This window comes from Elephas maximus, chromosome 1 (assembly GCF_024166365.1).
Source record: "Elephas maximus indicus isolate mEleMax1 chromosome 1, mEleMax1 primary haplotype, whole genome shotgun sequence".
Taxonomy (NCBI): Eukaryota; Metazoa; Chordata; class Mammalia; order Proboscidea; family Elephantidae; genus Elephas; species Elephas maximus.
The window spans coordinates 1,725,375-1,741,995 of NC_064819.1; the positions used below are offsets into that span (position 1 = coordinate 1,725,375).

Here is a 16,621-nt window from a genome sequence, read left to right on the forward strand (position 1 = left end):
TTTTTTTGTAGTTATGGACTGCCAGAAGAACGAACAAATCTGTCTTGGAAGAAGTACAGCCAGAATGTTTCTTAGACGTGACAATGGCGAGATTTCATCTCATATACTTTGGACATGTTGTTAGGAGGGACCAGTCCCTGGAGAAGGACATCATGCTTGATAAAGTAGACAGCAAAAAAGAGGAAGATCCTCAAAGAGATAGACAGACACAGTGGCTACAACAGTGGGCTCAAACATAGCAGTGATCGTGAGGATGGCACAGGACCCGGCGGTGTTTCCTTCTGTCCTACGTAGGGGTCACTATTGGTCGGAACTGACTCTCCACAGCACCTAAGTACAGCAACAATACATATGAAGAGGACATCTGCACATTTGTAAAGCAAAGACAACCGAGGGATACAGCAGCAACCACAGGTAAATTTGTCACCAAAAAAAAAAATCCTGTCATGCAGGAAGTAGCATGTTCTCCAGTGAAAGGCAAGACAAAAACAGCTTTAAGTGGCAAAACTGTGATTTGCGAAAGGCAAAAGAAAGTAGTGTGACAATTTAGAACTGGTTTGTTAAAGATTCAGAATAGAAAGAGAAAGCCGTACCTTGAGCTGAAGTTAATGGACTTATCACAGAAGTGGTTTAACTTTTCAAAGTGAGGCTGAATGTTAAAGGTAATAGCTATAGAAAACCTGTTGCCATAAGTCAATGCCAACACACAGGGACCCTGTAGGACACAGTAGAACTGCCCTCTAGCTATATAAAAAAAAAAAAAACTAGATTAAAAAAATTGCTGTAAAACCCCCCTATGACTTTTTTGAAAGAACTCAATTCTGAATATATTTTCAGTTGTTTAAAAGTTGATAGACCTGGTTTATTTTATTCTAACCAGCAGTGTTTTGAGCAGAAGACTTTAGACATGCCTGAAGTAAAATGTATGGTGATAAGTGAATTATGTCGATTATCTCAGAAGCATCTTAATGCCTGCCAGTGCTACGTCACTGCTTATCTTAGCCTTGGCTGCCCTAAAAGCAGAACCTGAGACCAAAGCTTGCGTACAGGTAGTTTATTTGAGAAGTGACTCCAGTGTCGGAGTGAAATGGAAGGAAAACCAATCAAGAATGCATTGAGTTGGCCCCCACGACAGGCCACTAGTGCTTGATTTTGAGGGACCTTCTGAGGAGCCTTGTGAAGTGCCCATCTGAATTGTCAGGGCAGGGGGAGGGGAGGTGGCCTTACAGTTCTTCCAGGTTGTACACGCTTAAGTGCCAGGAAGTTCCAGCAGTTAAGTCAGAAGCCTAGGGTCAGAGGCAAGGTGTGTTCCCGTACTACTCTGGTTGCCACAGCAGTGGCTTAAGTAAGGCCAAGGGGACAAGTGACACATGGGAGGTTCCATACATCGCTCTTAGAAATTGAGTGCTCGAATGCCACCAGAAAGAGTACAATTGCATTGTTACTCGTTATGATGGTGTTGATTATGATGTGACCCTGACCAGTTATTTCTAATCTCATTTTCTGGATAAGTATATTGGTGTATTTTCAATTTTTAAGTTTTACAACAAATTTCAGTTATTTGGGAAAATTATATAGAATACCACATTCCTTATAAATATGTAAATTATTTTGTGGACATATATGAAGTTTTTACTATTTTTGCCAGAATTGTAAGGAGTGGGAGATAGAAAATGGAAGATGATGAAACTTACTCCAAAGGAGCATTAATGAAGTAGGGAAAAAAAATGCTGATAGTCCAGTCCAGGTTTTATAGTTCCCCCTCCTCAGACAACTCACTGAACCACTTGGATATTTCAAATAAGGGTACACATTATCTCCCAAGTCCCATTCAGCTATAAAAGCTGATTCTGGAACAATGCCACTTCAGGTGAGGAAACCCAAGCCCAGGGAAACTGACGAGCTCAGTGGAGTCATGCAAATAGAAGCAAAAGCAAGACTGGACCCTAAATCTAGCTCCTAACACGAAAAACCCATTGCCGTCAAGTCGATTCCAACTCCTAGCGACCCTGTAGGACAGAGCAGAACTGCCCCGTCGAGTTTCCAAGGAGTGCCTGGCGGATTTGAACTGCTGACCTTTTGGTTGGCAGCCGGAGCACTTAGCCACTACACCATCATCTCCAATCTAGCTCCTAGGGAACATATTTTTAACCATATCTTCTGAATCAAAAATTGGGACAGAGTCTTAAAAAATGGGGTACTTAAGGGGAGTGGGTACATGAGAATAAACAACTCCCAGGAAATAAACCAGGTCCTAGAGTCAACAACCAGTTCTCTTAACTAAGTCACCTTCATTTTCCAATGGCAGTTTCTAGACTTAACCATGAGCAACATCTTGGTTTTCTTCACACTTTAAGGTACAAATTAATTACTACCACTTGATAGGAAGCCAGGAAGAATATAAACAGTGAAAAATAGCTAGAGGTTAAAACACTGAATTAAATAGGATGTTGGACAAGGTTTCAAGAAAGTACACAGACCAGTGTTTATCTAACTGGACCGTGGGCCACAGGCATCAAAATCTCTTGGGCTCCTTGTTAAAAATGCAGACTTGGGGCCCCACCCCAACCCATCTTTATCAATCTCATGGTGGGGCAGGGATTCTGCATTTTTCAACAACACTCCAGGTGATTCTTAAGACAGCCTAAAGTTTTGAGAAACTGGTACAGGCAAGTGGGAAAATGTACAGCAGCCAGACGGGGAAAGGACCAGGCCACCCAAAAGAACAGAAAGGAAATACAGAAAATGACAGGAGGGCCAGGAAAAGACGGCTGTAGTATATACTATGGCACTTTTTTTTTTTTTCTGTAAATCTATAACAATTTATAAAACCTGAGGGTATAACAACTACTTACCAAATCGAAGGTTATTAACCTAATTCTAGTAAGCTGCAACATTTGAAAGAAACCTCAAATTTCACATCATTACAAATGATTGTAAATTTATATATTTGGCTCATTCTTGGGTCTATTTTGTGTCTGTTGGCTTTTTCATTTTACTTTCTTAGTTATCTAGTGCTGCTATCACAACATAGGTGGATGGCTTTAACAAACAAAAATTTATTTTTTCACAGTTTAGGAGGCTAGCAGTCCGAATTCAGGGCGCCAATTCTAGGGGAAGGCTTTCTCTGGCAGTTCTGGGGGAAGGTCCTTTTCTCTTCAGCCTCTGTTCCTTGGCTCCTTGGTGATCTTCATGTGGCGTGGCGTCCATCTTACCCAGCTCTGTGCTTTTGTATCTCAAAAGAGATGCAAGACACACCCTGCACCGATGCTGTCACATTCTCAAGCATGTAACAACACCCATTCTCAAATGGGCTTCTAAGCACAGGTGTGAGCGTTGGGATTTACAACACATTTTCAGTGGACACAATTCAATCCACAACACTGGCCTACTCCTACGTTGTTATCCTGTTATATTTCATGTACAGCCTATAAGCACCCAAATAAAACAGTAAAAACCTTTTGGAGGACTTCAGAAGCATTATAATGTGGACCCATGAGATAACATGAACAAATGAAGTAATGGTTGTGACCAATTAGTGGCAAAACAATCCCTTTGACTATCAATTCTAACCTATACGAGCAAGACAACACAACCATCAGAAGTAAGAAACAGTATGCTGAGAGGGACCTACCCGTGACAGAGCCAGTAAGGCAACTGACCTTTCAGGGGCTTTCTAAATGCTCCCCAGTTCTACCCCAACCCCACGTCCATCAAGGAACACAGTCAGGTTTTGCAAACCTAATTATTACAACTGTTAATTCCCTGATTAATCATAAAATTGTCTAGTTTTTCAGGCACATACCAGCCTCAGTCAAGGAATTATATCCAATTCTCAAGGGCAGGCTGAGGCAGATTTTTCATCTTAACCCCTGGCTCCTCGCTGGAGCCAAATAAATGTTTGTTAAATGACACAAAGATACTGTATGCGTTCACTGAACGGAAAACTCCTGTGCAGTGTGGCACTAAAGCAGCGATTCTTGCAGCCCAGGCGGTACTTCCAGGTAGCAGCAGCTCCACTTAGAACAGCAGAGCCCTGGACCAGCTTGTTGATCACTTAAAAGCGATGAACGTCTAAACTCCCATTAAAGCAAAAATGTCATCAATGTCATCTCTCTCCTTAAGAGTTCCTGGTGGATTCTGTTCGTTTGTTTGAGTCACTGTCCCTGAACCAGGTTCATCTTCATTGCCTCCTGTGAGATTGTCATGGTTTTGTTCCTCCTTGGTTCTCAGGACAGGGTTGGAAGCGCTGCTACTTAAGTGCTGCTTACTGCGAGGGTGGAGACGAGCTCCAGCAACTGTGAGGTGAGAGAGTTCTCCCTCAGCGCTGGTATCTGCAGCACCCTTCTGCATCCTCCCTTGAGGGAGCTGGTGAATTTCCTTTGAAAGGGTTGACGGCAGCATTCTCTGTGGTTTCCTTTGTCTCGGTAGAAATGTGTTCTGTGACCTTCTTTGTCTCAAGTGAGGCTTTGAAGTTCTGTTACCTGAGCCACCAAGAATGCAGTTGCAAACAGATGTTTTTATGCACTCTAATTTCTTTGGCAAGCTTTAAAGGACAGAGACAAAGGAAAAACGTGAGCTTGTTAAGATGTAGAAAAACATTCTCAATCACTTTTCTAGCTTTAGCAACTGCAACTGCCAACTAAATACAAAAGAAAGTCCACAACTTGTTTGCAAGTCCCATGCCTATGTACAGCATTCGGCTGTGTGGATCGTAACAAATCACGGATAACGCTGTGAAGAACGGGAAGTCCAGAACACTTCATTGTGCTTACGCAGAACCTGTACATAGACCAAGACGCAGTTTGAACAAAGGGGACACTGCATGGTTTAAAATCAGGAAAAGTGTGTGTTGGGGTTTTATCCTTTCACCATACTTATTCAGTCTGTATGCTGAGCAAATAATTTGGTAAGCTAGACTGTATGAAGAATGTGACATCAGGGTTGGAGGAAGACTCATTAACAACCTGCGTTATGCAGATGACACAATCTTGCTTGCTGCAAGTGAAGAGGACTTGAAGCACTTACTAATGAAGATCAAAGACCACAGCCTTCAGTATGGATTGCACCTCAACATAAAGAAAACAAAAATCCTCACAACTGGACCAATGAGCAACATCATGATAAACGGAGAAAAGATGGAAGTTGCCAAGGATTTCATTTTACTTGGATCCACGATCAACCCCCACGGAAGCAGGTGTCAAGAAATCAAATGACATACTGAATTGGGCAAATCCGCTGCAAAAGACCTCTTTAAAGTATTAAAAAGCAAAGATGTCACCGTGAGGACTAAGGTACTCCTGACCCAAGCCATGGCGTTTTCGGTTACCTCATATGCATGAGAAAGACAATGAATGAGGAAGACCAAGGAAAAATGGATGCCTTTGAATTAAGGTGCTGGAGAAGAATACTGACTATACCATGGACGCCAGAAGAACGAACAAGTATGTCTTGGAAGATGTACAGCTGGAATGCTCCTTAGAAGCAAGGGTAGCGAGACTTCATCTCATGTACTTTGGACATGTTAACAGGAGGGACCAATCCCTGGAGAAGGACATCATGCTTGGTAAAGCAGACTGTCAGCAAAAAAGAGGACGACACTTGTGATGTAATGGATCACTTTGGTGTGGCCTTTTTAGCCATGGTCTTGTAACTCCCACCCAAGTGATTAGGCAGGACTGTGCAAGTAAGACTCATAGATAGGGTCGCTATAGGGTTGCTATGAGTTGGAATCGACTCAGCGGCACTGGGTTTGGTTTGGTTTGGGTGCAAATAAGATAATTGTGGCCCACCAAGGGGATTGGGCAATTTTGCCTTAAAAGAAAGCCAATTTCAGAGTAGAGAGGAGAGCCTACTACCCCCAAGGAAGAACAGTCAGGAGGCAGCACATCCTTTGGACCCCGGGGTCCCTGCAGTTGAAGGCTCTGGGGACCAAGAGACAGCAAGCGAGCTGTAACCCTGAAGATGGTGAGAAGCAGTAGCAGGAGAGACCTGGCAGCAGGAGACAGCGTGGTGGGCTTCCCAGCCCATGGAGCTAGAAAGCTGAGTGCCTTTAGGCAGAGGCCTAGGGCCAGGGAGAAGGTACGCCTGCGAACAGTGCTGGGAAGAGGCTGTCCTGATGGAAGAACTATACCCTTGAGTGTTTCTGATCCTGAATTGTAACCTGTTACTTCCTTAATAAGTCCCATAACCTTGAGTATGGTCTATGAGTTCTGTGTGGCCACCACAATGAATCACTGAACCCAGCAGGAAAGTAAAGATTGCCATGGAAAGGACAGTTGGTGTCAGAATTGGTAAAGATGGCAGAGAGAGGAGGCGTGTCTAACCCCTGTCTGCACAGGAATCAGACTTGGGCTGTTGATCTTAATTCTCCTTCCCTCTTGTGGGGTGGGAGATCAAACACCACCCCCAAGCCGTTTTTGCTACCCTCAAAGTGATGGAGTGACACAGTGGCTGCAACAATGGGCTCGAATACAGCAACGATTGTGAGGCTGGCACAGGACCAGGCAGTGTTTCATTCTGTTGTACATAGGGTCGCTATGAGTGGGAACCAACCTGATAGCTCCTAACGACAACACGGCTGTTTGCAATCCCAGAATCACAATGAAAAATAAGGAAATAGGGGTTTCAACCGAAATCTGTGTTTTCAGATCCCAACTTCCAATTCAGGTTGTAGGCAGATACATTTCCATGATGCTCCTGAAGTAACGCAACTCATGCAACTGCCCAGCAAGGTAGCTTAGCAGTGAAGATACCTCCAGGCTTTAGTATCGGAGCTCTTCCCTGCTGCCTGCGAACCTGCTCAAAATGTGACAGGAAAGGAGCTGGAGAAAGACATATCCCAACGGGCAAAATCTGCCAGTTCAGGTCAGTCCCTATCTGGATGAGCAACTCCTGTTGGGGCAGGAAGTTGATACAGAAAAAGGAATAAAAGTGAAGAATTAGAACACAGGGCTTGCACAGACTGCAGCCTTGAGCTGCCCGCATTGTGACTGCCAGTTTGGAAATCCAGAGCTCAGACAGCTGATGATTTTAGGTGTTTTGCCTCCGGTTAGGCTGCACTGCCACAAGGCATGTGAGCACTGGGGCTGCCACCTCACTATGGGGGATGACCAGAGCTGCAGAGGTCAGCATGGCCAGGACTCTCAGCCCACCGCCCACCCCTGTTATTTTTTCCAACGAGTGTAAAACTTTGAGGAAGACCATCATAACGTACTAATTCATGATCTCTTTGTTTCTAAACCATTTTCTTGTCTTACTACAAACACTGACTTTGAAATACCTGGAGTAGAAATGGGCAAAATGAAAAAAAGGAATCAAAGGACCCGAACTGAGTTCTAGATCACCAGTTCTCGCACCTTGAACCGAGTCCTCGTCTACAAAATGGGAGTCATACCGCCCACCTCAGAGTTACTGTGAATATCAAGCCAGCTGTCAGATGTATTACAGATAAAATGTATTACTGAAACAGCAAAATAGAGCCGTATGAAAGAGCATGGTGTCTGTAAGGTGTGCAGAAAAATGATTTAATCTAATAAACACCAGTTTGTTACCCTTGTTGTTAGTATTTAATCGTATCCTCTGCCTCACCCAACCCTGACTTTAAGTCCAGGGGTGAGCAGGATGCATGGGCTGAGTTTCTGCCCTAGAAGGGATCCCTTTCTGATGCCTGCAGGCCTGTTGGGGTTCCCAGTGTCAAACCTCTCTGAGCAATTCAACCCTTAGGAACATTGAACAACTTCTGCCCTGGCTTTTAATCAAAACATGGTACAAAACCCTCACTATATATTTACAGTTTCCTAAAAAGGGAGTATCTTTCCGATAATTTTTAAAAGAAAGTTGAACAGATTTTCGGCAGTTAAAGTGGTTTATCCACGGTAAAGCCCTGAAGAGCTACCATCTACACCTACAGAAATTACAGTGGCTGCACGGAGTTTTTCTGGAAGCATCCATAAAAACTGGCCGGAGCGATTGCCTCTGTGAAGGGGGAATAAGGACCTGTATACCTTTTTGTGTGTGACATTGTTCCCATGGTTATTATTTTTTCAGTAAAAAATATAAACCTCGGAAATGTCTATCTTCACATAATGCTTCAGGCCATTTGGCTCCCAATCAAAGATAACCATCCTTAAGCAGTTCTGTGAATCTGAGAATCACAGGAAAAGACTAAATCAATACACGGAGTCCTGGGCCTGTGAACGTTAATGCTGACCTTGGCCCCGGCAGTCTGGTGTGTGCTCCCAGCAGGCAGTACCTCTGCTTCTCTCTCCAGCCCTCAACCCACTGCTCTCCAGCCTTCACCCTGCTCTCCAGCCCTCACCCCACTGCTCTCCAGCCCTCACCCTGCTGCCAAGCCCTCACCCTACTCTCTCCAGCCCTCACCCCACTCTCCAGCCTTCACCCCACTCTCCAGCCCTCACCCCACTGCTTAGCCTTCACCCCGCCGCACTGAAGCTGTCAGCAGATGCCGTCTCTCCCACCAGAGCAAGAGCCCTGGGAGGACTCGGTCGGCCTCGGTTATCCCCGCAGGGTCTTCCCAGGTTTAGCAAAACAGACACTCTAACGTTTTCTGAATAAACAGACAGAACGATGAAGAATATAAATGAATAAAGCTAATAACCTGAGTTTTTTTTCTTCCTCCCTGTGATGTATGACATAGCCTTGTCCACATCACCAAAGCAAAAACAACCTTGCAGTTAGAGTAGATCCCACTCTTAGCCCCCTAGGGCTCTGGACAGACATCCTGTTTTAAAGAAAGGTGAGCAGGATGTATACATTTTTGCCTTAAACGACAGCAGAAAAAGTAAAGAAATATAATTTTTTGTGATATACCTACCTATAACCTTGGGCTTCCACATGTTTAAGCCGGTTACTTTTCAGCAGTTTGTTACCCAGAAAGGTGGCCTGAGCTTTGAGTTTTTTGCTCCTGCACCATACAATCACCATTTGGATTTCTTCAGAAAGCTGTCTAAAAGTCTCAGCCTCTCGGAATCTTTGCACAAAGCTTTTGACACAGGAAGTTCCTGTTACTTTCTGAGAAGAACGTTTAGTTGCCTTTATTTTGGACTGAGAACATTTAAACTCAAAGTTGGTCTCCTGAAATGTGGAAAGATGAGACAAACAATACTGAATGTTACTGACCTGTAAATATATGACAACCAGGAAAAGCTGTCAAACTAACCAACGAGAAAAGACGATCAAAATTTGAAAATAATCAGTCTTTTAAAAAAGACAGAAAACTTTTTTTTTTTTTTGCTCACTAAGCTTTCTTTTTGTCTTAAAAGACTTAGTTTTTAAATTTTTATTCCACGGCTCCTAACACAAGTTTTGTGGTTTTGGTTTTTTTTTTTTTTTTTCTTCCCTCTGTACTATGACAGGTCCCATCTGTAGATGAATTCAGTTTTACACAGGGGACTTAACATTCTAATGCTCATTTCAATTTAACATATGTACCAGAATAAAGCTCCACATGATTAAATATTGGCCAACACTTGTCGGGGATGGGCAGATCATCAACGGGGCCCTTCTCTATACCACCAGACGACCACAGCTTGTTTTCACTTCTACATCCTAAGCAACCCTCCTCAGTGATGGGTCACAAATGTTATTCAAAATGCTTCAGGACAGGAAGGTGTAAGGCCTTACAGGGCACCTAGCAGAGAAGGCCCTCAGGGAAGGACTGTCCAATGCATGTTACATATGCTTAACCAGGCAACATTTCCACTTTACCCATCTTCTTTGTTTCTTTAACCCTATCTTTCTACATCATCAAGTTTGGATTTTACCAACTTCTACTATTTCTTTATGAAAATATGCCACGTTCTATGTGTGTTTCCATCCCTCATTCATAGCCTACCTTCTTCCAAATTTCTCACCTTAAAAAAACTAGATATAAAAGTGGAGGCCTATCAAGTTAATATTTGGTGATGGGGAAGAGAAGTTTGGCCTGAAAGAAGGTGAGCACATTAATGCTAATTACTAAAAACGTGGTCACGACTGGTCATGAATAGAGGGACCTGACCCACCAGTTTCAAAACCAGCTCACCCAGGAGCAGACAGATGGGCTACAGAAGTTTCAAGGGTCATGACGGACCATAGTTCTCCCTGAGACAAAGAGTTAAGAAAACTATTCTAGGGACTGGTGTACAGAACAGAGACTATGAAACCAGACTGCCTACATTCAGATCCCAGCTCTGTTGCTTATTTGCTATGTGGCCTGGGCAAGTTTCTTGATCTTTCTATGCCTCACTTTACTCATCTGAAATATGGAAACAATGATAACAGTGCCTGCCTCACAGGAGTTTTGCGAGAATTATACACATCAACACACAGAAAGCGTTCAGAACAATGCCTGGCATAGAGTAAATAGCATCAGCTGTTATTATTATTCCTCCATCTGGAACTCATAATTGAACAGAATATGCTAGAATGAGTCCTTATAAAGGCTCCAGAAAGTACTCTGACTTATTAAAAATGATTAAGAATTCTTATATAGAATGGAAGAAATAACCCATGAAGGAAACCAGAAGAAAAAGATTTTGAGACAACAGAGGGTTACACAAGCCAAGTAGTTGTCAGGTCAAAGAGGGTGGTACTGATACACTTACCTGTTGCTAGGTCCTGGACAAACAGAAATTACAGACGCTAACGAGAGAAATCATGTCAAAGCTTGAAGCCCAACAGGAAGAAAGGAATAGAAGTCTCGTGACAATAAGGGTGATGACAACGGTGATATCTAATACCAAGTAAGTGCTTACCGTACTCCAGACTCTGTGTTGAACACTTTACATGCATTTAAAACTGGCACAACCCTATAAAGTATATACCATTACTAGGAAATAGAGCTATGGAGAACCCTAGAAACTTACGTAACAGTTGCAAAAGGACAAATACATGAGACCACTATTATAAGAACTCAAGAAAATGTTTAAATGCAGAAGAAAACATTCTTTGATGATTACGAGGGTGGGGAGGGAGAGAGAGGGGTATTCACTAACTAGATTGTAGACATGAATCATTTCAGGTGAATGGCAGGACAACACCCAATACCGGGGAAGTCAGCACAGCTGGACTAAACCAAAAGCTAAGAAGTTACCTGAACACAACCAAACACTTGGAAGAGCAGAGTAGATGAGGCTGGGGTCTGGGAACCATGGCTTCAGGGGACATCTAGGCCAATCGCAAAGTTTATTAAGAAAATGTTCTGCATCCCACTTTGGTGAGTGGTGTCTGGGGTCTTAAAAGCTAGCAAGTGACCATCTAAGGTGCATCAACTGGTCCTGACCCACCTGGAGCAAAGGAGAATTATGAACACCAAAGACACAAGGAAAATATTAGCCCAAGAGACAAAAGGGCCACATAAACCAGAGACTCCATCAGCCTGAGACCAGAAGAACTAGATGGCACCCAGCTACCACCAATGACCACCCTGACAGGGAACACAACAGAGAGTGCCTGACAGAGCAGGAGAAAAGTAGGATGCAGAACTCAAATTCACATAAAAAGACCAGACGTAATGGTCTGAGACTGGAGGAACCCCAGAAGACATGGCCCCTGGATGCTCTGTTAGCCCAGAACTAAAACCATTCTTGACTATAACACATAAAATAATACTTGTGAGGAGTCTGATTCTTAGTTCAAGCAGATACAGGAGACTAAATGGGTGGCTCCTGTCTGAGGCAGGATGGGAAGGCAGAAAGGGACAGGAGCTGCTTGAATGAACACAAGAAACCCAGGGTAGAATGGGGGAGTGTGCTCTCACATTAGAGGGATTGCAACTAGTGACGCATAACAATATGTCTATAAATTTTTGTATGAGAAATTAACTTGAGCTGTAAACTTTCACCTAAAACACACACACACGAAAGTACATCAGGTCACACAGCTAGTACGTGCCGAAGCCAGGGCCCACCCCCACTGCTGCCTGACTGCAAAGCCCATACTCTGCGACCGCAGTGCGACCCACGCTTGTGACGGATCCCTGGGGTCACCTTAGAATCCTAGCGACACTCTGACTACAACGTTTCTGAGGGCATTCCAGTAACTGGATTAACTGGAGCCATTAAAATCCCCCAGAAGTGCATCTGTTCACTCGGAAGCATGCACTGAGGACCAAGAAGGCACTGAGCTTAGAGCTCGGGATAAAAAGAGCAGCTCAAATCCCTACCGCCGGTGAGTGACCGCCAGGATCTAAACTAAGAAGCTGTATTAAAATCAGCAGACAAACCTGAGTAGCTCTGTGTTGCAGCCGTTTGCAGAAAGCCCTCACATCAAATTCTGACGACTCTTCTGTAGATGGAAAAGATCCCAGATAAAAAACTTAGGCGTTCTATTTTCTAATCTACAACAAACTCTTAAGTGCATGAGAACATTTCTTGCCAAATAACTATAAAATAAAGAGAATTAAGCAAGCAAAGAACTATGAAGCAACAACAGAAACAAACAACTTTAAATTCTCAAGCTTAGAAAACAGGTATTATCATACTTTGCCAAAGATAATCAATGTGGGTTAAAATTAAGGGAGATGCTGAACTTCTCTCCATGAAATGCACAACTATATTAGAATTTCAACAGCTTTTATCAGAGTATGTGCTAGATCAAAGCAAATTACCTCTGCAGGCTTTCTTACTCCTTACTGGCTGGCCAAGATCCACGTTATTCTCTGTATTGGTCTTCATTTGTTTAGCTTTTTTGGTAATTCTAAGTAAGGCTTCTTCACTTGACATCTGTGGTTGCTCTTTTGTTAAAAACAGTCTATTCAGCAACTTAGTTACCCCTTTAGTTGCAAAAGCTGTAGACATTTTTTTCTTAAAGACCTCAAAATAGGGCTGTCCGAGAAATGCGGCAATATCAGAGGGAAAGGTGAAATCTTTAAAGTAAGGCATTGGTTGAATCCTGGAGACCTCTTGGAGCAATCCAAACAATGGTTCATATAAAGAAATCAGCCTTTTTAAAACACCTTTATAGAGAACCCTAGAGAAAGAGACAAGAGTTCATGAATTAGCCAGTAGTTACAATTTACAAATTGCGTAATAACCACAACAGATTCAAAGCTGAAAATAAATGTCTTCCAAGCTCCTCCACTGTAGGTAAGAAACGCTATAGTACAAATCTGCAAACAGCCTGATTCATTCAGCCCAAACAGAAAAATCCAAGTACAAAAGGTTGCTCAAAACTATTTTAAAGTATGACCCAGAGAGACGGCTCAGAGGATGCACGTCAAAACCTTACGTGTTATCTCTGAGTGGAGAGGGATTTTCAGCAAATTTGAGGTTCTTCATACTATTCTGTACTGTTTGAACTTCTTTACTAAGCATGCATTATTATTATAATCAGCAAAAATTAAAGCTATTTTCATTACAGAAAAGAAAATAATAAATGTTGGACATTTTAAAATAATAGGGTCAGGTCACATTGTTAACTCTGATTAAAAACAAGCAGAATAAAAGGAAGCTGACTGGAGACAGTACTTGAGACACCCAGATTAAGTGAGACATGAAAGCAAGGTTTTCAACCTCCAAAGAGAGAACAAATTTTCTCTTATTTTTGTTTTCCCAGTTTTCTTACATTTAAATCAGGGCTTATCATCCTAATTGTTTTAAATGGCCCCAAACAGATATCCTTACAAATCAAGGCAGATTCTGAATCCAGTTATCCATCAAATTGGTTTCACGGTACATACTGAGGCACGCAAGAGAAGGCCTGTTTAGTCTTCAAGTATTACCAGAGTTCTTTACATCAAGTAAGCATATGTCAAGAAGCAGTGCTGTTTCAGGTGGAAGAAAAGATGCTAAAGCACGTAGAGAAAGTCCAAAATTGTATTTCTCATTGCCATTAAAAATTAGAAACCTCGTGGGTGAAAGAATCAAGTGACACAGCCAGTCCCAGAACACCATAAATGTCTAGTTGCTTTATGATCACAGCTACTACGTTTTAGTATTCCAGATCCCAAATCTAGAAGCCCTGATGGCACAGTGGTTAAGACCTCAGCTGCTCATCGAAAGGTCAGCAGTTCATAGCCGCTCCTTGGAAACCCTATGGGGCAGGCAGTTCTACTCTGTCCTGTAGGGTCACTGAGAGTCAGAGCTGACCCGACAGCACCAACCACAATTTTAGGAATACGTTTGTTTAGCTGTTTAGTGCTGGGTTGATTTCAGATTCAAAGCCCAGTCCTTTGGCATAACCCCAAATAAACTCTGATCAGATGAAGAAAGGGAGCCACTGTCCCTTGAGGATCCCACATAAAAACTACGAATGGCAAGCCTAGACGGAGGCAGAGAGGTGAAAAGGAACAAAGGATTTCAGGGCATGTACGTACCACAACCTGCTCACCAGCCCAACCATCACAAGGTTTAAAATGATGAATTCTCGCAAACCAAGGTGTTTCACGGTCAAGCTGGAGAATCAAGTCAAGGTTAGAAAACAAAACCAAAATAATTTGAGTTTTCTAAGTTATGTTTATGAAAGAATAGATGTGAAGTAAAAGAATTTTCTTGAAGGTATTAAAGCCTTAAAACACGTTGTACTTAAGGGACGGAGACTTAAAAAGTAATACATGCTCTACCAGAGGCCCCATTATTACATTCCACGTCTAAGGTTTTGTTTCTAAGATTAGGCATTATAGCTATTAACGCTCGTAGGGTACTACATGCTAGATAGAAACAGGCAGGCTCTGGCAATGGCCTGGTCAGGAATTCCTGGGAAAAGGAGGCCAAGAAGCAACATTTTAGAATTCCCCACAGGTGATAACTCCCACAGAGTCCTAGCTTTTAAAAAGAAGTATTAATAAATATATCCAAACAATTCCCTGTTGGAAGAAGATCTTGACATTGCTTCAAGGATACAGAAATGTCTTGCAACAACAGTCTAGCAGGCGGAGTAACAACTTGCAGGCTCCCAAAACCTTCAGCAACACCAATTCCACCACGGGTTCACTGGGAATCACACATTCTCTGGTAGTTACAGGCTGCTTTTCACTTGACAAAAATTGGAAAGTATTATTATTTTCATCTTTAAATATAAAGCATTTATATAAACCAACCCCGCCCCCCGCCCCCCGCGCCGTCGAGTGCATTCCAACTCAAATGCAGACTTGCTTTAAACTCAGACAGGGTCAATATGAGGTAGCTGTGCTCAGAACAACCCACTGACACTTCATTACAACTTACTGTAGCCCAGAATTCAATGTCCCTCCAGTCTCTCCCACAGGCCAGAGGAAGGGTATTTATTACCAAAAGCACCAAGTGGCCTTTATTAAAACAGGAGTTGTCCGGCAGACATGTAATTGGTTATATTCCAAAACCAAGGCAGAGAAAGTCCAAAGGGAGATCACGACCAAGACATCAAGTTTCCAGGCCACCACCTCACAAGGCAACTGGATCACTTACCTGGAAGAAAACAACTCAGAAAGGTCTTGAATCGAACCCTCCAAATTCATGGATTTCAAGCGTTTTATACATTGTTCAACCTGAAAGAGGGAGAACAGCTCAAGTTCCTGTGTACAGAAGGCAGACAGGGCCACTAATGTGACCCAGGAGCCAAAGAGACACAGATTTTCAAAGTATGAAAACAAACTGAATGGCCTAGAATACCTTTTTTTTCCAAGAGTAAAGAAATCTAAAGCTCTGATCTGGAGGGCCTAATTTTGTCTTAAGCTCCAAATATTTCACGAAGCCACTTTATACCACATCTCGTTACACACCCGATTACTATTCTACTGATCAGATTATATAACCCGGTATAAACCAGCCACAGTTTCATCCTTTTTTATGGCTTTAGGGTTCTGATTACACTCAGCTGTTTCTTAACGTCCAACATTTTGTCTTTTGCTCAAACTACCGTATCTCTGAACTGAGGAGCAAAGGCACTATAACTTACTTCTTTACTGCCTGTAATGAAAAGAATTTTTTTCACACTAGAAACAAGACTGGCCAAGAATTGATTGGAACATATTTTCTTGCTAACAAAGAATCATTTTGTGACATGCTATCAGGAAAAAAAAAAAAGTTCACATGCAACTATGAGCTGAAGACATATAAATCACAAATAACACTGAGATTTCCCAAAATGACCCGAGAGCAAATGGCAGTGTTGGTATCAAATACAGGGCCTCCTCCTCACCTGCTTGAGGGCCAGATGGGGCTTGTGGCGGCCCATCCTGTTGTGATTGCTGTAAACGACTGCACACAACACATCTGTTTCTGCATCTAGGGCTTGGCTCTTCAGCAACCGTGTGATGAGGCTGCACTCTTTAATGACAGCTGCCACGCAGAGGCCTAAAGCGGAGATTTTAGTAGGACTCAGTATATGTTTCTACGTCAAGTATAGTGTATAAAAAGTGCACAGAAAGAGGCATCTTTCCTTCTTATTTGTTTAAAGGATGAGAACAAATGAATATAATGAGTCTTAATCGTAAGAACGTAATTATTCTAAGTAGGTGAGAGAAAAAATGGTGACAGATAATAAAAAGTCCAGAAAATCATGAACACCTGGTAAACAAGAACTTATTTCTTTATCTTGTCATGATTTGAATGATCTTTGATATGAATGGAAACCCTTGTGGCATAGTGCTTAAGAGCTACGGCTGCTAACCAAAAGGTTGGCAGTTCGAATCCGCCAGGCG

General features: G+C 42.6%; 1 protein-coding gene and 1 long non-coding RNA gene across 21 annotated transcripts in view; one reads left to right on the plus strand and one right to left on the minus strand.

The window, feature by feature from the left end:
• Nucleotides 1–16,621, minus strand: part of NEPRO (nucleolus and neural progenitor protein) — a 22,064-nt gene continuing 5,443 nt past the window's right edge. For all 20 annotated transcript variants that reach the window (XM_049876037.1, XM_049875997.1, XM_049876030.1 and 17 more), the window contains 8 exons: nucleotides 16,120–16,274; nucleotides 15,387–15,466; nucleotides 14,844–14,975; nucleotides 14,318–14,395; nucleotides 12,611–12,972; nucleotides 12,227–12,288; nucleotides 8,837–9,096; nucleotides 1–4,546 (listed from right to left, as the gene is read on the minus strand). In XM_049876037.1, coding sequence (XP_049731994.1) covers nucleotides 4,075–4,546; nucleotides 8,837–9,096; nucleotides 12,227–12,288; nucleotides 12,611–12,972; nucleotides 14,318–14,395; nucleotides 14,844–14,975; nucleotides 15,387–15,466; nucleotides 16,120–16,274 — 1,601 coding nt within the window. In that variant the 3' untranslated portion in view covers nucleotides 1–4,074. The remainder of the gene's footprint in view (nucleotides 4,547–8,836; nucleotides 9,097–12,226; nucleotides 12,289–12,610; nucleotides 12,973–14,317; nucleotides 14,396–14,843; nucleotides 14,976–15,386; nucleotides 15,467–16,119; nucleotides 16,275–16,621) is intronic.
• Nucleotides 9,094–16,621, plus strand: part of LOC126071952 (uncharacterized) — a 24,798-nt gene continuing 17,270 nt past the window's right edge. The window contains exon 1 of the long non-coding RNA XR_007516427.1: nucleotides 9,094–10,745. This is a non-coding gene — a long non-coding RNA (uncharacterized LOC126071952). The remainder of the gene's footprint in view (nucleotides 10,746–16,621) is intronic.